The 25970-nt window shown below is 46.2% G+C and overlaps 1 protein-coding gene and 1 long non-coding RNA gene across 2 annotated transcripts; both read left to right on the forward strand.

Moving 5' to 3' along the window:
• The first annotated feature begins 17438 nt into the window (after nucleotides 1-17438).
• Nucleotides 17439-18708, forward strand: LOC142663475 (uncharacterized). The gene is made up of 3 exons (XR_012851096.1): nucleotides 17439-17574; nucleotides 18328-18453; nucleotides 18572-18708. It is a non-coding gene; the product is annotated as an uncharacterized LOC142663475 (long non-coding RNA).
• Nucleotides 18709-20424: 1716 nt separating this feature from the next.
• LOC142663402 (uncharacterized) lies at nucleotides 20425-24468 on the forward strand. The gene has a single exon (XM_075842011.1). The coding sequence runs from the start codon at nucleotides 20907-20909 to the stop codon at nucleotides 23391-23393; it is 2487 nt and encodes an 828-aa protein (XP_075698126.1). The 5' UTR covers nucleotides 20425-20906; the 3' UTR covers nucleotides 23394-24468.
• Nucleotides 24469-25970: the final 1502 nt, after the last annotated feature.

The following is a 25970-nucleotide window of genomic DNA, read 5'->3' on the forward strand; positions in this document are numbered from 1 at the left end:
TCCCATCTGTGTATGTATGTCCCTTATCCTCTCCTCTCTCATCCTCTACTATCCCATCTGTGTATGTATGTCCCTTATCCTCTCCTCTCATCCTCTACTATCTCATCTGTGTATGTATGTCCCTTATCCTCTCCTCTCTCATCCTCTACTATCCCATCTGTGTATGTATGTCCCTTATCCTCTCCTCTCTCATCCTCTACTATCCCATCTGTGTATGTATGTCCCTTATCCTCTCCTCTCATCCTCCACTATCCCATCTGTGTATGTATGTCCCTTATCCTCTCCTCTCATCCTCCACTATCCCATCTGTGTATATATGTCCCTTATCCTCTCCTCTCTCCTCTACTATCCCATCTGTGTATGTATGTCCCTTATCCTCTCCTCTCTCCTCCTCCACTATCCCATCTGTGTATGTATGTCCCTTATCCTCTCCTCTCTCCTCCTCCACTATCCCATCTGTGTATGTATGTCCCTTATCCTCTCATCCTCTACTATCCCATCTGTGTATGTATGTCCCTTATCCTCTCCTCTCTCATCCTCCACTATCCCATCTGTGTATGTATGTCCCTTATCCTCTCCTCTCATCCTCTACTATCCCATCTGTGTATGTCCCTTATCCTCTCCTCTCTCCTCCTCCACTATCCCATCTGTGTATGTATGTCCCTTATCCTCTCCTCCTCCACTATCCCATCTGTGTATGTATGTCCCTTATCTTCTCTTCTCTCATCCTCCACTATCCCATCTGTGTATGTATGTCCCTTATCCTCTCCTCTCATCCTCTACTATCCCATCTGTGTATGTATGTCCCTTATCCTCTCCTCTCCTCCTCTACTATCCCATCTGTGTATGTATGTCCCTTATCCTCTCCTCTCCTCCTCCACTATCCCATCTGTGTATGTATGTCCCTTATCCTCTCCTCTCATCCTCCACTATCCCATCTGTGTATGTATGTCCCTTATCCTCTCCTCTCATCCTCTACTATCCCATCTGTGTATGTATGTCCCTTATCCTCTCCTCTCTCTCCTCCTCTACTATCCCATCTGTGTATGTATGTCCCTTATCCTCTCCTCTCATCCTCTACTATCCCATCTGTGTATGTATGTCCCTTATCCTCTCCTCTCATCCTCTACTATCCCATCTTTGTATGTATGTCCCTTATCCTCTCCTCTCCTCTCATCCTCTACTATCCCATCTGTGTATGTATGTCCCTTATCCTCTCCTCTCATCCTCTACTATCCCATCTGTGTATGTATGTCCCTTATCCTCTCCTCTCATCCTCTACTATCCCATCTGTGTATGTATGTCCCTTATCCTCTCCTCTCTCATCCTCTACTATGCCATCTGTGTATGTATGTCCCTTATCCTCTCCTCTCCTCCTCTACTATCCCATCTGTGTATGTATGTCCCTTATCCTCTCCTCTCATCCTCCACTATCCCATCTGTGTATGTATGTCCCTTATCCTCTCCTCTCTCATCCTCTACTATCCCATCTGTGTATGTATGTCCCTTATCCTCTCCTCTCTCCTCTACTATCCCATCTGTGTATGTATGTCCCTTATCCTCTCCTCTCTCCTCCTCCACTATCCCATCTGTGTATGTATGTCCCTTATCCTCTCCTCTCTCCTCCTCCACTATCCCATCTGTGTATGTATGTCCCTTATCCTCTCATCCTCTACTATCCCATCTGTGTATGTATGTCCCTTATCCTCTCCTCTCTCATCCTCCACTATCCCATCTGTGTATGTATGTCCCTTATCCTCTCCTCTCATCCTCTACTATCCCATCTGTGTATGTCCCTTATCCTCTCCTCTCTCCTCCTCCACTATCCCATCTGTGTATGTATGTCCCTTATCCTCTCCTCCTCCACTATCCCATCTGTGTATGTATGTCCCTTATCTTCTCTTCTCTCATCCTCCACTATCCCATCTGTGTATGTATGTCCCTTATCCTCTCCTCTCCTCCTCCACTATCCCATCTGTGTATGTATGTCCCTTATCCTCTCCTCTCATCCTCTACTATCCCATCTGTGTATGTATGTCCCTTATCCTCTCCTCTCATCCTCCACTATCCCATCTGTGTATGTATGTCCCTTATCCTCTCCTCTCATCCTCTACTATCCCATCTGTGTATGTATGTCCCTTATCCTCTCCTCTCATCCTCTACTATCCCATCTGTGTATGTATGTCCCTTATCCTCTCCTCTCATCCTCTACTATCCCATCTGTGTATGTATGTCCCTTATCCTCTCCTCTCTCATCCTCTACTATCCCATCTGTGTATGTATGTCCCTTATCCTCTCCTCTCATCCTCTACTATCCCATCTGTGTATGTATGTCCCTTATCCTCTCCTCTCATCCTCTACTATCCCATCTGTGTATGTATGTCCCTTATCCTCTCCTCTCATCCTCCACTATCCCATCTGTGTATGTATGTCCCTTATCCTCTCCTCCTCCACTATCCCATCTGTGTATGTATGTCCCTTATCCTCTCCTCTCATCCTCTACTATCCCATCTGTGTATGTATGTCCCTTATCCTCTCCTCTCTCATCCTCTACTATCCCATCTGTGTATGTATGTCCCTTATCCTCTCCTCTCATCCTCTACTATCCCATCTGTGTATGTATGTCCCTTATCCTCTCCTCTCTCCTCCTCTACTATCCCATCTGTGTACGTATGTCCCTTATCCTCTCATCCTCCACTATCCCATCTGTGTACGTATGTCCCTTATCCTCTCCTCTCATCCTCCACTATCCCATCTGTGTGTGTATGTCCCTTATCCTCTCCTCTCTCCTCCTCCACTATCCCATCTGTGTATGTATGTCCCTTATCCTCTCCTCTCATCCTCTACTATCCCATCTGTGTATGTATGTCCCTTATCCTCTCCTCTCATCCTCTACTATCCCATCTGTGTATGTATGTCCCTTATCCTCTCCTCTCTCCTCCTCTACTATCCCATCTGTGTATGTATGTCCCTTATCCTCTCCTCTCATCCTCTACTATCCCATCTGTGTATGTATGTCCCTTATCCTCTCCTCTCCTCCTCCACTATCCCATCTGTGTATGTATGTCCCTTATCCTCTCCTCTCATCCTCCACTATCCCATCTGTGTATGTATGTCCCTTATCTTCTCCTCTCATCCTCTACTATCCCATCTGTGTATGTATGTTCCTTATCCTCTCCTCTCCTCCTCCACTATCCCATCTGTGTATGTATGTCCCTTATCCTATCCTCTCTCATCCTCTACTATCCCATCTGTGTATGTATGTCCCTTATCCTCTCCTCTCATCCTCTACTATCCCATCTGTGTATGTATGTCCCTTATCCTCTCCTCTCTCTCCTCCTCTACTATCCCATCTGTGTATGTATGTCCCTTATCCTCTCCTCTCATCCTCTACTATCCCATCTGTGTATGTATGTCCCTTATCCTCTCCTCTCCTCTCATCCTCTACTATCCCATCTGTGTATGTATGTCCCTTATCCTCTCCTCTCATCCTCTACTATCCCATCTGTGTATGTATGTCCCTTATCCTCTCCTCTCATCCTCTACTATCCCATCTGTGTATGTATGTCCCTTATCCTCTCCTCTCTCATCCTCTACTATCCCATCTGTGTATGTATGTCCCTTATCCTCTCCTCTCCTCCTCTACTATCCCATCTGTGTATGTATGTCCCTTATCCTCTCCTCTCATCCTCTACTATCCCATCTGTGTATGTATGTCCCTTATCCTCTCCTCTACTATCCCATCTGTGTATGTATGTCCCTTATCCTCTCCTCTCATCCTCCACTATCCCATCTGTGTATGTATGTCCCTTATCCTCTCCTCCTCCACTATCCCATCTGTGTATGTATGTCCCTTATCCTCTCCTCTCTCATCCTCTACTATCCCATCTGTGTATGTATGTCCCTTATCCTCTCCTCTCCTCCTCTACTATCCCATCTGTGTACGTATGTCCCTTATCCTCTCCTCTCTCCTCCTCCACTATCCCATCTGTGTACGTATGTCCCTTATCCTCTCCTCTCATCCTCCACTATCCCATCTGTGTACGTATGTCCCTTATCCTCTCCTCTCATCCTCTACTATCCCATCTGTGTATGTATGTCCCTTATCCTCTCCTCTCTCCTCCTCCACTATCCCATCTGTGTATGTATGTCCCTTATCCTCTCCTCTCATCCTCCACTATCCCATCTGTGTATGTATGTCCCTTATCCTCTCCTCTCTCTCCTCCTCTACTATCCCATCTGTGTATGTATGTCCCTTATCCTCTCCTCTCATCCTCTACTATCCCATCTGTGTATGTATGTCCCTTATCCTCTCCTCTCTCCTCCTCTACTATCCCATCTGTGTATGTATGTCCCTTATCCTCTCCTCTCATCCTCTACTATCCCATCTGTGTATGTATGTCCCTTATCCTCTCCTCCTCCACTATCCCATCTGTGTATGTATGTCCCTTATCCTCCCCTCTCTCCTCCTCCACTATCCCATCTGTGTATGTATGTCCCTTATCCTCTCCTCTCATCCTCTACTATCCCATCTGTGTATGTATGTCCCTTATCCTCTCCTCTCTCATCCTCTACTATCCCATCTGTGTATGTATGTCCCTTATCCTCTCCTCTCTCATCCTCCACTATCCCATCTGTGTATGTATGTCCCTTATCCTCTCCTCTCATCCTCTACTATCCCATCTGTGTATGTATGTCCCTTATCCTCTCCTCTCATCCTCCACTATCCCACCTGTGTATGTATGTCCCTTATCCTCTCCTCTCTCATCCTCTACTATCCCATCTGTGTATGTGTGTACCTTATCCTCTCCTCTCTCATCCTCTACTATCCCATCTGTGTATGTATGTCCCTTATCCTCTCCTCTCATCCTCTGCTATCCCATCTGTGTATGTATGTCCCTTATCCTCTCCTCTCATCCTCTACTATCCCATCTGTGTATGTATGTCCCTTATCCTCTCCTCTCATCCTCTACTATCCCATCTGTGTATGTATGTCCCTTATCCTCTCCTCTCATCCTCTACTATCCCATCTGTGTATGTATGTCCCTTATCCTCTCCTCTCTCCTCCTCCACTATCCCATCTGTGTATGTATGTCCCTTATCCTCTCCTCCTCCACTATCCCATCTGTGTATGTATGTCCCTTATCCTCTCCTCTCATCCTCTACTATCCCATCTGTGTATGTATGTCCCTTATCCTCTCCTCTCTCATCCTCCACTATCCCATCTGTGCATGTATGTCCCTTATCCTCTCCTCTCATCCTCCACTATCCCATCTGTGTATGTATGTCCCTTATCCTCTCCTCTCATCCTCTACTATCCCATCTGTGTATGTATGTCCCTTATCCTCTCCTCTCTCATCCTCCACTATCCCATCTGTGTATGTATGTCCCTTATCCTCTCATCCTCTACTATCCCATCTGTGTATGTATGTCCCTTATCCTCTCCTCTCCTCCTCCACTATCCCATCTGTGTATGTATGTCCCTTATCTTCTCTTCTCTCATCCTCCACTATCCCATCTGTGTATGTATGTCCCTTATCCTCTCCTCTCCTCCTCCACTATCCCATCTGTGTATGTATGTCCCTTATCCTCTCCTCCTCCACTATCCCATCTGTGTATGTATGTCCCTTATCTTCTCCTCTCCTCCTCCACTATCCCATCTATGTATGTATGTCCCTTATCCTCTCCTCTCATCCTCCACTATCCCATCTGTGTGTGTATGTCCCTTATCCTCTCCTCTCTCCTCCTCTACTATCCCATCTGTGTATGTATGTCCCTTATCCTCTCCTCTCTCATCCTCTACTATCCCATCTGTGTATGTATGTCCCTTATCCTCTCCTCTCATCCTCTACTATCTCATCTGTGTATGTATGTCCCTTATCCTCTCCTCTCTCATCCTCTACTATCCCATCTGTGTATGTATGTCCCTTATCCTCTCCTCTCTCATCCTCTACTATCCCATCTGTGTATGTATGTCCCTTATCCTCTCCTCTCATCCTCTACTATCTCATCTGTGTATGTATGTCCCTTATCCTCTCCTCTCTCATCCTCTACTATCCCATCTGTGTATGTATGTCCCTTATCCTCTCCTCTCATCCTCCACTATCCCATCTGTGTATGTATGTCCCTTATCCTCTCCTCTCTCCTCTACTATCCCATCTGTGTATGTATGTCCCTTATCCTCTCCTCTCTCCTCCTCCACTATCCCATCTGTGTATGTATGTCCCTTATCCTCTCCTCTCTCCTCCTCCACTATCCCATCTGTGTATGTATGTCCCTTATCCTCTCATCCTCTACTATCCCATCTGTGTATGTATGTCCCTTATCCTCTCCTCTCTCATCCTCCACTATCCCATCTGTGTATGTATGTCCCTTATCCTCTCCTCTCATCCTCTACTATCCCATCTGTGTATGTCCCTTATCCTCTCCTCTCTCATCCTCCACTATCCCATCTGTGTATGTATGTCCCTTATCCTCTCCTCTCATCCTCTACTATCCCATCTGTGTATGTCCCTTATCCTCTCCTCTCTCCTCCTCCACTATCCCATCTGTGTATGTATGTCCCTTATCCTCTCCTCCTCCACTATCCCATCTGTGTATGTATGTCCCTTATCTTCTCTTCTCTCATCCTCCACTATCCCATCTGTGTATGTATGTCCCTTATCCTCTCCTCTCATCCTCTACTATCCCATCTGTGTATGTATGTCCCTTATCCTCTCCTCTCCTCCTCTACTATCCCATCTGTGTATGTATGTCCCTTATCCTCTCCTCTCATCCTCTACTATCCCATCTGTGTATGTATGTCCCTTATCCTCTCCTCTCCTCCTCCACTATCCCATCTGTGTATGTATGTCCCTTATCCTCTCCTCTCATCCTCCACTATCCCATCTGTGTATGTATGTCCCTTATCTTCTCCTCTCATCCTCTACTATCCCATCTGTGTATGTATGTTCCTTATCCTCTCCTCTCATCCTCCACTATCCCATCTGTGTATGTATGTCCCTTATCCTCTCCTCTCATCCTCTACTATCCCATCTGTGTATGTATGTCCCTTATCCTCTCCTCTCTCCTCCTCCACTATCCCATCTGTGTATGTATGTCCCTTATCCTATCCTCTCTCATCCTCTACTATCCCATCTGTGTATGTATGTCCCTTATCCTCTCCTCTCATCCTCTACTATCCCATCTGTGTATGTATGTCCCTTATCCTCTCCTCTCCTCTCATCCTCTACTATCCCATCTGTGTATGTATGTCCCTTATCCTCTCCTCTCATCCTCTACTATCCCATCTGTGTATGTATGTCCCTTATCCTCTCCTCTCATCCTCTACTATCCCATCTGTGTATGTATGTCCCTTATCCTCTCCTCTCTCATCCTCTACTATGCCATCTGTGTATGTATGTCCCTTATCCTCTCCTCTCCTCCTCTACTATCCCATCTGTGTATGTATGTCCCTTATCCTCTCCTCTCATCCTCCACTATCCCATCTGTGTATGTATGTCCCTTATCCTCTCCTCTCTCATCCTCTACTATCCCATCTGTGTATGTATGTCCCTTATCCTCTCCTCTCTCCTCTACTATCCCATCTGTGTATGTATGTCCCTTATCCTCTCCTCTCTCCTCCTCCACTATCCCATCTGTGTATGTATGTCCCTTATCCTCTCCTCTCTCCTCCTCCACTATCCCATCTGTGTATGTATGTCCCTTATCCTCTCATCCTCTACTATCCCATCTGTGTATGTATGTCCCTTATCCTCTCCTCTCTCATCCTCCACTATCCCATCTGTGTATGTATGTCCCTTATCCTCTCCTCTCATCCTCTACTATCCCATCTGTGTATGTCCCTTATCCTCTCCTCTCTCCTCCTCCACTATCCCATCTGTGTATGTATGTCCCTTATCCTCTCCTCCTCCACTATCCCATCTGTGTATGTATGTCCCTTATCTTCTCTTCTCTCATCCTCCACTATCCCATCTGTGTATGTATGTCCCTTATCCTCTCCTCTCCTCCTCCACTATCCCATCTGTGTATGTATGTCCCTTATCCTCTCCTCTCATCCTCTACTATCCCATCTGTGTATGTATGTCCCTTATCCTCTCCTCTCCTCCTCCACTATCCCATCTGTGTATGTATGTCCCTTATCCTCTCCTCTCATCCTCCACTATCCCATCTGTGTATGTATGTCCCTTATCCTCTCCTCTCATCCTCTACTATCCCATCTGTGTATGTATGTCCCTTATCCTCTCCTCTCATCCTCTACTATCCCATCTGTGTATGTATGTCCCTTATCCTCTCCTCTCATCCTCTACTATCCCATCTGTGTATGTATGTCCCTTATCCTCTCCTCTCTCATCCTCTACTATCCCATCTGTGTATGTATGTCCCTTATCCTCTCCTCTCATCCTCTACTATCCCATCTGTGTATGTATGTCCCTTATCCTCTCCTCTCATCCTCTACTATCCCATCTGTGTATGTATGTCCCTTATCCTCTCCTCTCATCCTCCACTATCCCATCTGTGTATGTATGTCCCTTATCCTCTCCTCTCTCCTCCTCCACTATCCCATCTGTGTATGTATGTCCCTTATCCTCTCCTCTCATCCTCTACTATCCCATCTGTGTATGTATGTCCCTTATCCTCTCCTCTCTCATCCTCTACTATCCCATCTGTGTATGTATGTCCCTTATCCTCTCCTCTCATCCTCTACTATCCCATCTGTGTATGTATGTCCCTTATCCTCTCCTCTCTCCTCCTCTACTATCCCATCTGTGTACGTATGTCCCTTATCCTCTCATCCTCCACTATCCCATCTGTGTACGTATGTCCCTTATCCTCTCCTCTCATCCTCCACTATCCCATCTGTGTGTGTATGTCCCTTATCCTCTCCTCTCTCCTCCTCCACTATCCCATCTGTGTATGTATGTCCCTTATCCTCTCCTCTCATCCTCTACTATCCCATCTGTGTATGTATGTCCCTTATCCTCTCCTCTCATCCTCTACTATCCCATCTGTGTATGTATGTCCCTTATCCTCTCCTCTCTCCTCCTCTACTATCCCATCTGTGTATGTATGTCCCTTATCCTCTCCTCTCATCCTCTACTATCCCATCTGTGTATGTATGTCCCTTATCCTCTCCTCTCATCCTCTACTATCCCATCTGTGTATGTATGTCCCTTATCCTCTCCTCTCCTCCTCCACTATCCCATCTGTGTATGTATGTCCCTTATCCTCTCCTCTCATCCTCCACTATCCCATCTGTGTATGTATGTCCCTTATCTTCTCCTCTCATCCTCTACTATCCCATCTGTGTATGTATGTTCCTTATCCTCTCCTCTCATCCTCCACTATCCCATCTGTGTATGTATGTCCCTTATCCTCTCCTTTCATCCTCTACTATCCCATCTGTGTATGTATGTCCCTTATCCTCTCCTCTCTCCTCCTCCACTATCCCATCTGTGTATGTATGTCCCTTATCCTATCCTCTCTCATCCTCTACTATCCCATCTGTGTATGTATGTCCCTTATCCTCTCCTCTCATCCTCTACTATCCCATCTGTGTATGTATGTCCCTTATCCTCTCCTCTCTCTCCTCCTCTACTATCCCATCTGTGTATGTATGTCCCTTATCCTCTCCTCTCATCCTCTACTATCCCATCTGTGTATGTATGTCCCTTATCCTCTCCTCTCATCCTCTACTATCCCATCTGTGTATGTATGTCCCTTATCCTCTCCTCTCCTCTCATCCTCTACTATCCCATCTGTGTATGTATGTCCCTTATCCTCTCCTCTCCTCTCATCCTCTACTATCCCATCTGTGTATGTATGTCCCTTATCCTCTCCTCTCCTCTCATCCTCTACTATCCCATCTGTGTATGTATGTCCCTTATCCTCTCCTCTCATCCTCTACTATCCCATCTGTGTATGTATGTCCCTTATCCTCTCCTCTCTCATCCTCTACTATCCCATCTGTGTATGTATGTCCCTTATCCTCTCCTCTCCTCCTCTACTATCCCATCTGTGTATGTATGTCCCTTATCCTCTCCTCTCATCCTCTACTATCCCATCTGTGTATGTATGTCCCTTATCCTCTCCTCTACTATCCCATCTGTGTATGTATGTCCCTTATCCTCTCCTCTCATCCTCCACTATCCCATCTGTGTATGTATGTCCCTTATCCTCTCCTCCTCCACTATCCCATCTGTGTATGTATGTCCCTTATCCTCTCCTCTCTCATCCTCTACTATCCCATCTGTGTATGTATGTCCCTTATCCTCTCCTCTCCTCCTCTACTATCCCATCTGTGTACGTATGTCCCTTATCCTCTCCTCTCTCCTCCTCCACTATCCCATCTGTGTACGTATGTCCCTTATCCTCTCCTCTCATCCTCCACTATCCCATCTGTGTACGTATGTCCCTTATCCTCTCCTCTCATCCTCTACTATCCCATCTGTGTATGTATGTCCCTTATCCTCTCCTCTCTCCTCCTCCACTATCCCATCTGTGTATGTATGTCCCTTATCCTCTCCTCTCATCCTCCACTATCCCATCTGTGTATGTATGTCCCTTATCCTCTCCTCTCTCTCCTCCTCTACTATCCCATCTGTGTATGTATGTCCCTTATCCTCTCCTCTCATCCTCTACTATCCCATCTGTGTATGTATGTCCCTTATCCTCTCCTCTCTCCTCCTCTACTATCCCATCTGTGTATGTATGTCCCTTATCCTCTCCTCTCATCCTCTACTATCCCATCTGTGTATGTATGTCCCTTATCCTCTCCTCCTCCACTATCCCATCTGTGTATGTATGTCCCTTATCCTCCCCTCTCTCCTCCTCCACTATCCCATCTGTGTATGTATGTCCCTTATCCTCTCCTCTCATCCTCTACTATCCCATCTGTGTATGTATGTCCCTTATCCTCTCCTCTCTCATCCTCTACTATCCCATCTGTGTATGTATGTCCCTTATCCTCTCCTCTCTCATCCTCCACTATCCCATCTGTGTATGTATGTCCCTTATCCTCTCCTCTCATCCTCTACTATCCCATCTGTGTATGTATGTCCCTTATCCTCTCCTCTCATCCTCCACTATCCCACCTGTGTATGTATGTCCCTTATCCTCTCCTCTCTCATCCTCTACTATCCCATCTGTGTATGTGTGTACCTTATCCTCTCCTCTCATCCTCTGCTATCCCATCTGTGTATGTATGTCCCTTATCCTCTCCGCTCTCATCCTCTACTATCCCATCTGTGTATGTATGTCCCTTATTCTCTCCTCTCATCCTCCACTATCCCATCTGTGTACGTATGTCCCTTATCCTCTCCTCTCATCCTCTACTATCCCATCTGTGTATGTATGTCCCTTATCCTCTCCTCTCATCCTCTACTATCCCATCTGTGTATGTATGTCCCTTATCCTCTCATCCTCCACTATCCCATCTGTGTATGTATGTCCCTTATCCTCTCCTATCATCCTCCACTATCCCATCTGTGTATGTATGTCCCTTATCCTCTCCTCTCATCCTCTACTATCCCATCTGTGTATGTATGTCCCTTATCCTCTCCTCTCTCCTCCTCTACTATCCCATCTGTGTATGTATGTCCCTTATCCTCTCCTCTCATCCTCTACTATCCCATCTGTGTATGTATGTCCCTTATCCTCTCCTCTCATCCTCTACTATCCCATCTGTGTATGTATGTCCCTTATCCTCTCCTCTCATCCTCTACTATCCCATCTGTGTATGTATGTCCCTTATCCTCTCCTCTCATCCTCTACTATCCCATCTGTGTATGTATGTCCCTTATCCTCTCCTCTCTCCTCCTCCACTATCCCATCTGTGTATGTATGTCCCTTATCCTCTCCTCCTCCACTATCCCATCTGTGTATGTATCTCCCTTATCCTCTCCTCTCATCCTCCACTATCCCATCTGTGTATGTATGTCCCTTATCCTCTCCTCTCATCCTCTACTATCCCATCTGTGTATGTATGTCCCTTATCCTCTACTATCCCATCTGTGTATGTATGTCCCTTATCCTCTCCTCTCATCCTCTACTATCCCATCTGTGTATGTATGTCCCTTATCCTCTCCTCTCTCATCCTCCACTATCCCATCTGTGTATGTATGTCCCTTATCCTCTCCTCTCATCCTCTACTATCCCATCTGTGTATGTATGTCCCTTATCCTCTCCTCTCTCATCCTCTACTATCCCATCTGTGTATGTATGTCCCTTATCCTCTCCTCTCATCCTCTACTATCCCATCTGTGTATGTATGTCCCTTATCCTCTCCTCTCATCCTCTACTATCCCATCTGTGTATGTATGTCCCTTATCCTCTCCTCTCATCCTCCACTATCCCATCTGTGTATGTATGTCCCTTATCCTCTCCTCTCTCCTCCTCCACTATCCCATCTGTGTATGTATGTCCCTTATCCTCTCCTCTCTTATCCTCTACTATCCCATCTGTGTATGTATGTCCCTTATCCTCTCCTCTCATCCTCTACTATCCCATCTGTGTATGTATGTCCCTTATCCTCTCCTCTCCTCCTCCACTATCCCATCTGTGTATGTATGTCCCTTATCCTCTCCTCTCATCCTCTACTATCCCATCTGTGTACGTATGTCCCTTATCCTCTCCTCTCATCCTCTACTATCCCATCTGTGTATGTATGTCCCTTATCCTCTCCTCTCTCTGTAATGGCAGGAAGGAGGTGAAGGGAAAGTGAGCCCTAATCTACCCACCGCCCTGTCCCTGCCTACTTGCAACGACCCGCCCTAGGCGACGAGGTACAACTGGGCGGCGGTCCCTACGCTGGCTAAGTGCACAGGAAGACAAACAGGGAACACGCAAGGGAAGGGGCAGTAGCCTCGGAACGCCACGAGGAAACCGGGGCGGCGAACGAACAGTCAGGACCAGGACGAAGTGAGTACACCCGAGCAGGCACGGAGACAGAAGCAAGCCAGGGCAAGCAAGCAGGTCAAGCAGAACTGCAGCAAGGCAGAAGCACGGCAGAAGCAGGCTGGAGCAAGCAGCAGTGGGGCCAGGAATCCAAAAGAATTACAAGCACTGAGGGAGAGCACAGGGCAGGTAATAAAGGGCAGGGGGCGGAGCTAACTCCGACAGACCAGGCCGCGATAGGCTCTCCCACTCATGAGCCTGCCACCCTGGTTGGTGGGAGATGGTGTCAGTCGAACAGGTCTGGCTTCAGGTGTGGATTGATTAATCCCAGGAGTATACCTAGACGTAGTACCTGGCAGATCCCTAACACTCTCATCCTCTACTATCCCATCTGTGTATGTATGTCCCTTATCCTCTCCTCTCTCCTCCTCCACTATCCCATCTGTGTACGTATGTCCCTTATCCTCTCCTCTCATCCTCCACTATCCCATCTGTGTATGTATGTCCCTTATCCTCTCCTCTCATCCTCCACTATCCCATCTGTGTATGTATGTCCCTTATCCTCTCCTCTCTCCTCCTCCACTATCCCATCTGTGTACGTATGTCCCTTATCCTCTCCTCTCATCCTCCACTATCCCATCTGTGTATGTATGTCCCTTATCCTCTCCTCTCATCCTCCACTATCCCATCTGTGTATGTATGTCCCTTATCCTCTCCTCTCTCCTCCTCTACTATCCCATCTGTGTATTTATGTCCCTTATCCTCTCCTCTCATCCTCCACTATCCCATCTGTGTATGTATGTCCCTTATCCTCTCCTCTCATCCTCTACTATCCCATCTGTGTATGTATGTCCCTTATCCTCTCCTCTCTCCTCCTCTACTATCCCATCTGTGTATGTATGTCCCTTATCCTCTCCTCTCATCCTCTACTATCCCATCTGTGTATGTATGTCCCTTATCCTCTCCTCCTCCACTATCCCATCTGTGTATGTATGTCCCTTATCCTCTCCTCTCTCCTCCTCCACTATCCCATCTGTGTATGTATGTCCCTTATCCTCTCCTCTCATCCTCTACTATCCCATCTGTGTATGTATGTCCCTTATCCTCTCCTCTCTCATCCTCTACTATCTCATCTGTGTATGTATGTCCCTTATCCTCTCCTCTCTCATCCTCCACTATCCCATCTGTGTATGTATGTCCCTTATCCTCTCCTCTCATCCTCCACTATCCCACCTGTGTATGTATGTCCCTTATCCTCTCCTCTCATCCTCTACTATCCCATCTGTGTATGTATGTCCCTTATCCTCTCCTCTCATTCTCTACTATCCCATCTGTGTATGTATGTCCCTTATCCTCTCCTCTCATCCTCTACTATCCCATCTGTGTATGTATGTCCCTTATCCTCTCCTCTCATCCTCTACTATCCCATCTGTGTATGTATGTCCCTTATCCTCTCCTCTCATCCTCTACTATCCCATCTGTGTATGTATGTCCCTTATCCTCTCCTCTCATCCTCTACTATCCCATCTGTGTATGTATGTCCCTTATCCTGTCCTCTCTCATCCTCTACTATCCCATCTGTGTATGTATGTCCCTTATCCTCTCCTCTCATCCTCTACTATCTCATCTGTGTATGTATGTCCCTTATCCTCTCCTCTCCTCTCATCCTCTACTATCCCATCTGTGTATGTATGTCCCTTATCCTCTCATCCTCTACTATCCCATCTGTGTATGTATGTCCCTTATCCTCTCCTCTCATCCTCTACTATCCCATCTGTGTATGTATGTCCCTTATCCTCTCCTCTCATCCTCTACTATCTCATCTGTGTATGTATGTCCCTTATCCTCTCATCCTCTACTATCCCATCTGTGTATGTATGTCCCTTATCCTCTCCTCTCTCCTCCTCTACTATCCCATCTGTGTATGTATGTCCCTTATCCTCTCCTCTCATCCTCTACTATCCCATCTGTGTATGTATGTCCCTTATCCTCTCCTCTCATCCTCTACTATCCCATCTGTGTATGTATGTCCCTTATCCTGTCCTCTCTCATCCTCTACTATCCCATCTGTGTATGTATGTCCCTCATCCTCTACTATCTCATCTGTGTATGTATGTCCCTTATCCTCTCCTCTCTCCTCCTCTACTATCCCATCTGTGTACGTATGTCCCTTATCCTCTCCTCTCTCATCCTCTACTATCCCATCTGTGTATGTATGTCCCTTATCCTCTCCTCTCCTCTCATCCTCTACTATCCCATCTGTGTATGTATGTCCCTTATCCTCTCCTCTCCTCTCATCCTCTACTATCCCATCTGTGTATGTATGTCCCTTATCCTCTCATCCTCTACTATCCCATCTGTGTATGTATGTCCCTTATCCTCTCCTCTCATCCTCTACTATCCCATCTGTGTATGTATGTCCCTTATCCTCTCCTCTCTCATCCTCTACTATCCCATCTGTGTATGTATGTCCCTTATCCTCTCCTCTCATCCTCTACTATCCCATCTGTGTATGTATGTCCCTTATCCTCTCCTCTCATCCTCTACTATCCCATCTGTGTATGTATGTCCCTTATCCTGTCCTCTCTCATCCTCTACTATCCCATCTGTGTATGTATGTCCCTTATCCTCTCCTCTCTCATCCTCCACTATCCCATCTGTGTATGTATGTCCCTTATCCTCTCCTCTCATCCTCCACTATCCCACCTGTGTATGTATGTCCCTTATCCTCTCCTCTCATCCTCTACTATCCCATCTGTGTATGTATGTCCCTTATCCTTTCCTCTCATCCTCTACTATCCCATCTGTGTATGTATGTCCCTTATCCTCTCCTCTCATCCTCTACTATCCCATCTGTGTATGTATGTCCCTTATCCTGTCCTCTCTCATCCTCTACTATCCCATCTGTGTATGTATGTCCCTTATCCTCTCCTCTCATCCTCTACTATCTCATCTGTGTATGTATGTCCCTTATCCTCTCATCCTCTACTATCCCATCTGTGTATGTATGTCCCTTATCCTCTCCTCTCTCCTCCTCTACTATCCCATCTGTGTATGTATGTCCCTTATCCTCTCCTCTCATCCTCTACTATCCCATCTGTGTATGTATGTCCCTTATCCTCTCCTCTCATCCTCTACTATCCCATCTGTGTATGTATGTCCCTTATCCTGTCCTCTCTCATCCTCTACTATCCCATCTGTGTATGTATGTCCCTTATCCTCTCCTCTCATCCTCTACTATCCCATCTGTGTATGTATGTCCCTTATCCTCTCCTCTCATCCTCTACTATCTCATCTGTGTATGTATGTCCCTTATCCTCTCATCCTCTACTATCCCATCTGTGTATGTATGTCCCTTATCCTCTCCTCTCTCCTCCTCTACTATCCCATCTGTGTATGTATGTCCCTTATCCTCTCCTCTCATCCTCTACTATCCCATCTGTGTATGTATGTCCCTTATCCTCTCCTCTCTCATCCTCTACTATCCCATCTGTGTATGTATGTCCCTTATCCTCTCCTCTCATCCTCTACTATCCCATCTGTGTATGTATGTCCCTTATCCTCTCATCCTCTACTATCCCATCTGTGTATGTATGTCCCTTATCCTCTCTTCTCATCCTCTACTATCCCATCTGTGTATGTATGTCCCTTATCCTCTCCTCTCATCCTCTACTATCCCATCTGTGTATGTATGTCCCTTATCCTCTCCTCTCATCCTCTACTATCCCATCTGTGTATGTATGTCCCTTATCCTGTCCTCTCTCATCCTCTACTATCCCATCTGTGTATGTATGTCCCTTATCCTCTCCTCTCTCCTCCTCTACTATCCCATCTGTGTATGTATGTCCCTTATCCTCTCCTCTCATCCTCTACTATCTCATCTGTGTATGTATGTCCCTTATCCTCTCCTCTCTCATCCTCTACTATCCCATCTGTGTATGTATGTCCCTTATCCTCTCCTCTCATCCTCTACTATCCCATCTGTGTATGTATGTCCCTTATCCTCTCCTCTCATCCTCTACTATCCCATCTGTGTATGTATGTCCCTTATCCTGTCCTCTCTCATCCTCTACTATCCCATCTGTGTATGTATGTCCCTTATCCTCTCCTCTCATCCTCTACTATCCAATCTGTGTATGTATGTCCCTTATCCTCTCCTCTCATCCTCTACTATCTCATCTGTGTATGTATGTCCCTTATCCTCTCCTCTCTCATCCTCCACTATCCCATCTGTGTATGTATGTCCCTTATCCTCTCCTCTCTCCTCTACTATCCCATCTGTGTATGTATGTCCCTTATCCTCTCCTCTCTCCTCCTCTACTATCCCATCTGTGTATGTATGTCCCTTATCCTCTCCTCTCATCCTCTACTATCCCATCTGTGTATGTATGTCCCTTATCCTCTCCTCTCTCATCCTCTACTATCCCATCTGTGTATGTATGTCCCTTATCCTCTCCTCTCCGCACGCGTCCTCTACTCTGTCTGCAGACAGTTCTGTATATGTAATACCTGCGGCCCACGATAATGTTTTGTGTGGCCCCCAATACATCATGACACCGATCTACTTGTTTATCTCCTGTTCGTTCCGGAAGACACGGTTGGTCGAGAATGTGAGCTTCCTCCGGTGGTCGAGAGAAGAGGATTGGCGTGCTTCGTTATGCCATGTGGGAGCAGGGACAGGTAATGTTACACTGTGTGACTTCCACTGTTATGAGGGAACTACTGGGCGGCATCGGAAATACCATAATTGTCTGATAGATTCAGCACTCCAGAGAGTAGAAGACAAGGTGGGCAGCCATCTCTCCATTCATGTGGGTCTCACCATTGTAGGTTATGGACGTTGTGAAACGCTCAACTACTTCCATAACTATGAAGGAGACGACCTCATGCGTGCGCCGCCTCCTCCCATATGGATAGAGCCTTTAGTAGCAATGACACGTCCGATAAGTCCTTGGCTACTGAAGTTCCTCCCGGACGTATGAGAAGTCTTTGGTAGACCAAGAATTAGAGCCATGGAGCTAGAGACCCCTGCAGTATCTGTAAACAGCACTGTTTCGGAGTTGTTGCTCCTCGTCAGTAAGGAGTAGGGTTCTGATTGGTTATGTGAGATGCCGATTCTCCTAATTGAGTGTCGGAGATAATTTTTCCCCAATCTCGAAAAATTCACTCAATCTACCTTCCAAACTCTACGACAACCATGACGTTTTCACAGTAGTAAATCCTTTGATAATCTCCCTCCAGTGCTCGTCCCGCATTATATTGTAGGTCCAGCCACCGGGTCAATACATAGGTTGATAGTCTACAATTTTATTTTATTTTTTTGTTATATTTGTTTTCTTTAATGAACCATTTGTATTAAATTGATCTATATCCTTCATATCCAGTGTTGTTCGAGTAGAAAGTACTAAACCCTACTAACTTCATACTTTATAGTAAACGGCTTCCATTGTCTAATACATGATGGTGACAACTGTGACCAGAATGGAGAAGGACGAGCGTGAGGTGACAGAAGTAATATTAAATATCACCCTGGAGATCATCCACCTGCTGACTGGAGAGGTGAGGGAATGATGTCACTGGCCACGACGTTGTTAATAATACAGGGACATGACCGGAGAGGTGAGGGATTCTGGGAAAGTATATAGTGATATTTATCGGAGTCTCTCTCCGTACGCAGGACTACACAGTAGTGAAGAAGACGTCTGGTGAGTGTGAGACCCCCATCACGGGGCCTCCACCTCATTCACTGATCCATGAGAGGAACAACGAGAAGATCCTGGACCTAATCTACAAGATTATCGAGCTGCTGACCGGAGAGGTGAGGACTACCGGGAATGCTGGGACATTATATAGTAACACCAGGTATAATGTGTCGGGATGATGACTGTCTCATTGTGTGTCAGGTTCCTATAAGATGTCAGGATGTCGCCGTCTATTTCTCCATGGAGGAGTGGGAGTATATAGAAGACCACAAGGATCTGTACAAGGACGTCATGATGGAGGACCACCGGGACCGCACACCCCCGGGTAAGAGGGATCTGTACAAGGACGTCATTGGGGACCACCAGAACCGCACATCACCGGGCAAGAGGGATCTATACAAGGACGTCATGGTGGAGGACCACCGGCCCCTCACATCACCCGATAAGAGGGATCTGTACAAGGACGTCATGATGGAGGACCACCGGGACCACACACCTCCGGGTAAGAAGGATCTCTACAAGGACGTCATGATGGAGCAGCACCGGAACCGCACACCTCCGGGTAAGAAGGATCTGTACAAGGACGTCATGATGGAGGACCACCGGAACCGCACATCTCCGGGTAAGAAGGATCTCTACAAGGACGTCATGATGGAGGACCACCTGGACCGCACATCACCGGGTAAGAAGGATCTGTACAAGGACGTCATGATGGAGGACCACCGGAACCGCACATCACCGGGTTAGAGTCTGTTTTTATCACTATAATGTTCAAAATACCCTATAGCCCAGGACATCCCACTGTCTGACAACAGATGACTCCCCTAAGTCGTCATCTTGCCTAATGCCCCTAATATTACAACATCACCCCCCCCCCCTCCCGATGACGCAATCGCGCAAGGCTGATAGACTTCATTACAGGCTAATGAAGATCCTTAGGTCTGCCATGTTGGACCTCCCTTTTAAGACCCACCTCTGGCAATAAGTACCATACACAGCAATACCTAAGTATATGATCTAACAATCGCTTGTTCAAGTCCCCTAGTGGGACTAAAACAAAAGGGAAAATATAAAAAAAAAAACATCAAAAGTTTAAAAAAAAACAAAACATCCCTTTTCCCATAAAATAATGTAAACAATAAAAAATGAAACATATTGTTATCGCTGCGTCTGTGAAAGTCCGAACTATTCCAATTTTTGTTTTTAACAAATTTTATAAATTTGTTACCACTGTAATCCTATCGACCCGCCAAATAAAGATAACGTGTCATTTTTAGCGCGTGGTGAACGCCACAAAACCATAAGCTCCCCAAAAAATAGGGGAATTGCTGTTTTTTTGACATTCCACCCCACAAAATAATTTTTTAAGTTGTTCAGTACATTAAATGGCGCCATTAAAAATGTGTAAGTTCTGGCTATTGGAATGCGGGACAAAAAAAATGAAATTCTGAGATTGAAAAATGGCCTGAGCCCTAAAGTGTAACTAAAGTTTCATAGAACCGTTGACATGTCAGAAGTTTGAATCAGTGGGGGGTCCGAGGGCTGAGACCCCACAGATTGGTATAAATGAGGGAGCAGAAGTTCTCGGGTGAGCGCTGTGCCCCTCCACGGATAGCCAAGCGAGCGGTGTGCGGATCGTAGACTTACTATTCAGCTCGTCCGCCACTCACTCGGCTTTCCGAGGGGAGTCGATCAAAGCCGATCAGAAATGAAGGCTCTTTTAGCGATCGTGGGGGTCTCGGCACTCTGACCCCACTGATCATTACTTCTGACGTGTCGCTATATGGGTAAGTCCACACGTAGTAAATACTGTGTATGATCCGCAATGGATTTCATTGCGGAAACAAATCGCAGGCTGCAGCGGTCACGTGGGATGAAACGTCCTCCCGTGAGGCTGGGCTGTAGGGCGTCAGAGGGTAGGTATAGACAGCGGATACCATGTGGACTTAGACGCGGCGGATCCGCCCTGTGTGAATGTAGCCGAAGTCAAACATTTTATGAAAGTTTAGTTACAATTTAGGGGTTAATGAAAACCTGGAACCGCTCGGTTCTAATCCTCACCAAGCGTTAAACCGAGTAGGAATTAAAGGTGGTCTTTGTTTTTTTCTAGATGGCCTTTGTGGTAATGAAACGTCACCGGAAGAAGGTTCTTGTTTCTCCAACCAATCAAAAGACTTCGCTTGGAACCGTATACGAAACGACTCGAAGATCCCCAGAAATAAGTTACCCAACGTTTCTTGTGATGGAAGAAGTTTAAAAGACCTCCGCAATTACACCGCCATAAAGCGAGAACCAGGTCCATTTACTTATATGAAGGAAGAAAAAGGCTCATGTGATGGAGGAAACTTCACAGATGACGATTGTACGCCAATAGATGATACCGAACGCTACACATCTACTCATGTTATGGAGGCACCAGTGTCATGTGATGAAGAAAACCTTACAGACCTGGCCCTGTATACACCCACAGAAGACCCGGCCCTGTATACACCCACAGAAGACCCGGCCCTGTATACACCCACAGAAGACCCGGCCCTGTATATACCCACAGAAGACCCTGCCCTGTATATACCCACAAATCATACACAACAATATCAATCTTATAATAAGGAGGAACCAGTCCCATGTGATGAAGATCTCACCGAACCCAACAGTTATCCACCCACTGACCATCTACAATATACATCTCCTCATATTAAGGAGAAACCGGTCTCCCGTGATGGAGGAAACCTCACAGACCCCATTTGTGCATCCATAGAGAACATGGAATACTATGCATCTACTCATGTTATGGAGGCACCAGCCTCATGTGATGGAGGTAACTTCACAGACTCTGTTCTGTATATACCAACAGATCATACACCACAATATCCATCTTCTTATAATAAAGAGGAACCGGTCTCATGTGATGAAGATTTCACCGAACCCAACAGTTATCCACCCACTGACCATCTACAATATACATCTCCTCATATTAAGGAGAAACCGGTCTCCCGTGATGGAGGAAACCTCGCAGACCCCATTTGTATACCTATAGATAATACGGAATACTATGCATCTACTCATGTTATGGAGGCACCAGTCTCACGTGGTGGAGGAAACTTCACAGACCCCATTTGTACATCCATAGATCATACCGCATATTATGCATCTACTCATGTTATGGAGGCACCAGCCTCATGTGATGAAGGAAACCTCACAGATCCTCTCATGTATATACCCACAGATCATACACAACAATATAAATCTTCTCATAATAAGGAGGAACCAGTCTCATGTGAAGATCTCACTGAACCCAACAGTTATCCACCCACAGACCATCTACAATATACATCTCCTCATATTAAGGAGGAACCGTTCTCCCGTGATGGAGGAAACCTCACAGACTCCATTTGTACATCCATAGAGGACACCGAACACTACCCATCTACTCATATTATCGAGGCACCAGTGTCATATGATGGAGGAAACCTCACAGATCCTCTCATTTATACAACCCCAGATCCTACACAACAATATCATTCTTCTCATATTAAGGAGGAACCAGTCTCATGTGAAGATCTCACCGAACCCAACAGTTATCTGCCCACAGACCATCTACAATATACATCTCCTCATATTAAGGAGGAACCATTATCATGTGATGAAGATCTCACCGCACCCAACATTTATACATCCATAGATCATACACAACACCACCCAACTACTCCTATTAAGGAGGAACCAGTCTCATGTGATGACCCCAACCGATATACACCAACCAACTATCCACAGCAATATCCGCTTTCTTATATTAAAAATGAACCAGACTCTGATAGTCGAGGAAACATGGCTCATCCCGATATGTATACAGCTGGAGATCATGCACAATGTCCATCTACTCACATTAAGGAGGAACCAGATTCCTGTGATAGCGGAGACCTCACATACCCTACAGATCATACACAACCATGTCCACCTACACATGTTAAGGAGGAACCGGTCTCATTCGATGGCGTAAACCATTACCAATCCACTCCTGTTAAAGAGGAACCAGATTCATGCCTTGGCAATGCCAAATATCCCATTGATCAACCACATGAGGAACCGGTCACCAGCGAGACCTTCAAAGACCATACGCAAAAAATTCCATCTACTTGTGTTAAGGAGGAAATGAATGTACAACATTCACCAACGTTGGGTTCTCCAGATGTGAAGACCGAAAACTCCTCGCCCCCTGTGAAGGTTATAGTACTAGCTCACCTGGTTGACATAGACCACACTAATGCAGGTGGCACAAACCACAAACGGGATATTTCCCAGGAATGCGTTGCGAGCACCTCAAATCGTGGTAAACCTGGCGGCCCGGAAACCAGATTGTCCATCAGAAATGGTGCTAGATCAGTGAGGACTCCTGAGGCAGCTCAGACATTTGGTGACATTTCCAACCTTACGAAATACTCCAGAGCTCACTCTCGAAAGAAAACCCTCCAATGTTCAGAATGTGGACAATATTTTCTAAGGAAGTTACAACTAGATGCCCACCTAAAAACGCACGTCAAACCGAAGCCGGTCGCGTGTTCAGATTGCGGCAAATATTTTACGGACAACGTTCAACCCGTGGAACAGAAGAAACACAATAGAGATGCGAAATGTCCTGTTTATAGGAAACGTTTCGACAATGAACCAAATCTTACCCTCGAAAAAAATCACAAAGGAGAAAAACCATTCCAGTGCCCCGAATGCGGCAAATGTTTCAGCATTTACTATGAATTATATGTTCACAAAAAGACTCACATGGAAGACTCCAATTACTAGTGACCCTCTGAGGGACCCATCAAACCACAAAACGCCCAATTGAAACCTGGGCGGGAGGTTCCACACTGGACCAATCAAAATGTTCAACGCGTGAGAACAAACAACTATTATCTTGAGAGACCATGTCATGCGGTAGAAGACCGGCTGGTGGTACGCCTGAAATCAGGGGAAGGATCAAAGGTTATGGCTATGTTCACACTTGCGTTGCCGAAACTGTTGTATAACAGATACCAATGGCGTATACATACAATGGGGTTTGTTTCCGACTAATATGGTCTGTCGGCGTCCCCTTGTCTGTCATTTTTGCTATGAAATGTGACGGAACTGATGGCAGTGTGAACACAGCCTTAAAGGGGTTGTCCAGGCACGGACAACTGATGACCTATCCACAGGAGAGGTCATCAGTATATGATCGTGAGGATCTGACACCCGGACCCTGCAGGGCACTGGAGGTCTATTCCGGAAGTAGATCGCTCCGGTCACAGAATAGTGGCCGAGATGCAGCTCCGCTCCTATTCAAGTGAGCAGCTGATTGGTGCGGGGTCCAAGCGTCGGATCCTCACCGATCATATACTGATGACCTATCCTGTGGATAGGTCATCAGTTGTCTGTGCCTGGACAACCCCTTTAAGGACCGATTACACAGACCAATTATCGGGCAAACTAGTGTTCATATGAACGCTCGTTCCCGATTCATTGCCGTGTGAACATACGAATGATCAGCCGACGAATGAGCCCATTTTTAAGCAGCGTTAAATATCCTCGTTCTCGACAGCACATCTCACATCTGCTGCCAACATGATGGAAATGTATGGGGATGAATGATCGGAGTAACGAGCGCTCATCCCCAGACATAGCCGATCATTGCTCGATGTGAAAGGAGCCAACGAGGGCCGATCAACAAGCTGCCTCACTGATCACCGCTCGTTGTCACCGCTCGGCCGTGTGATCTTAAGACCAACGCAAAGAATGAATTGTAAGATTTGTTTTTTCTTTTGAAATGTCAAAAGCTCATTTTGTAGCATCTGATCTTTGTGGAGTCGGCGCTTATTATTTATAAATATTGTAAAAGGTTTTTCATGGTTTCTTTCATACAATGTTCTACAGACTAAAGGAAAACTCCACTTTTCAGCTTTCTTTAACCCCTTGTGTGTGATACCCTGGGGGTATTTGGGGCATGCACTATGTGGGTATAGAGTAGCTCCATGTAGAAGGTTGACATGAGGACCTCCTGTCAGGGGCGTAACCAGATAGAGCCGTGTTTGCTCGGCGTCACGACCTTGTATACGCCGCAGCAGTCTTGATGTGGCAGTCAGAGGGGATCTGGGGCAGGCACCCTCCCCTCCGGGCCCGGTTCTCCCTCCCCTCCGGGCCCGGTTCTCCCTCCCCTCCGGGCCCGGTTCTCCCTCCTCTCCGGGTCGCGGTTCCCCCTCTGGGCCCGGTTCCCCTCTAGTTCTCCTTTCCTTTATTCACAGATGTATAAAACTTAATATTCCAAGTCTTTATAGTAAACCACTATAAAAAAAAAAAAATACATCATTGTAAGGGGTAGTTCACACAGAGTATTTTGGCGCTGTTTTTGACGCGAGCGGTACAAAACCTTGTCCTATCTTTGGGCGTTTCCGTCTCTGACATCCCATTGACATCAATGGGAGGCAGAGAAAACGCTCAATTGCCATGGACAAAAAACGCAGCGACAGGTCAAACGCGTACAGGCCGGTCAAAAATCTGCCTCAAAATTCCTGAAGGAATTGGATGTTGGACTTTGTTAATGCTGGGCCTAATTCATGACAAGAAAGCAGAACTGGCCTTGTTGCCCATAGCAACCAATCAGAACTCCTCTTACATATCCTAAACTGCTTTGGGAAAATGAAAGCAGCACAGTGATTGGTTGCAATGGGCAACATGTGATGCTAAATGTCTATTGTTTGGGGGCAGCTGAAAATGACTTAAAGGGGTACACCCAAACATTTATGGCATATCCACGGGACAGTGAATGTTATGAAATATTGCGGTATGACCCCACTGCGGGATATCGCAACGAAAGAAGCAGAAAATAACCTTCTGTTACAAGTGCACCTCAGACGGACACTTTTTACACAAAGGTACGAAACCTCTTAAAGGCTGACCAATAGTTTCCGGAGTTGAAAATTTAGGTAAATAGTCGACCATATCTTTGCCCCATTTGTACCGATACTTCCCTCCTATATCAGGACCACAATGGATCTCTTGAAGATATTTCAATTAGTGCAGATATCCAGCCAGCATACAGGTGGAGGCACTATAATCCTCTATCCCATACGCTGTGGAATTTTTTCTACAGAGCGGGGGGCGCTAGTAACATGACCGCTGCCACTTGGTCCTCCACCTCCTCGAATTCAAATTAACGAGAAATTAGGTTTTCTTCAATGGTAATTTTTACAACCCGCTCAGCATTGTGGATGCGGAACATCGATGACGTCTCCAGAGAAAGCAATTTCAGAAAGTTAGTGAGTTGTAATTTTTACCACCAGCTCAGAGGTACTGCGATGGGGAGTTAGTATACCCCTGCGTATGCAAATCTGCTCATGGGCTGGT

This window comes from Rhinoderma darwinii, chromosome 11 (assembly GCF_050947455.1).
Source record: "Rhinoderma darwinii isolate aRhiDar2 chromosome 11, aRhiDar2.hap1, whole genome shotgun sequence".
In the NCBI taxonomy this organism is placed as follows: domain Eukaryota; kingdom Metazoa; phylum Chordata; class Amphibia; order Anura; family Rhinodermatidae; genus Rhinoderma; species Rhinoderma darwinii.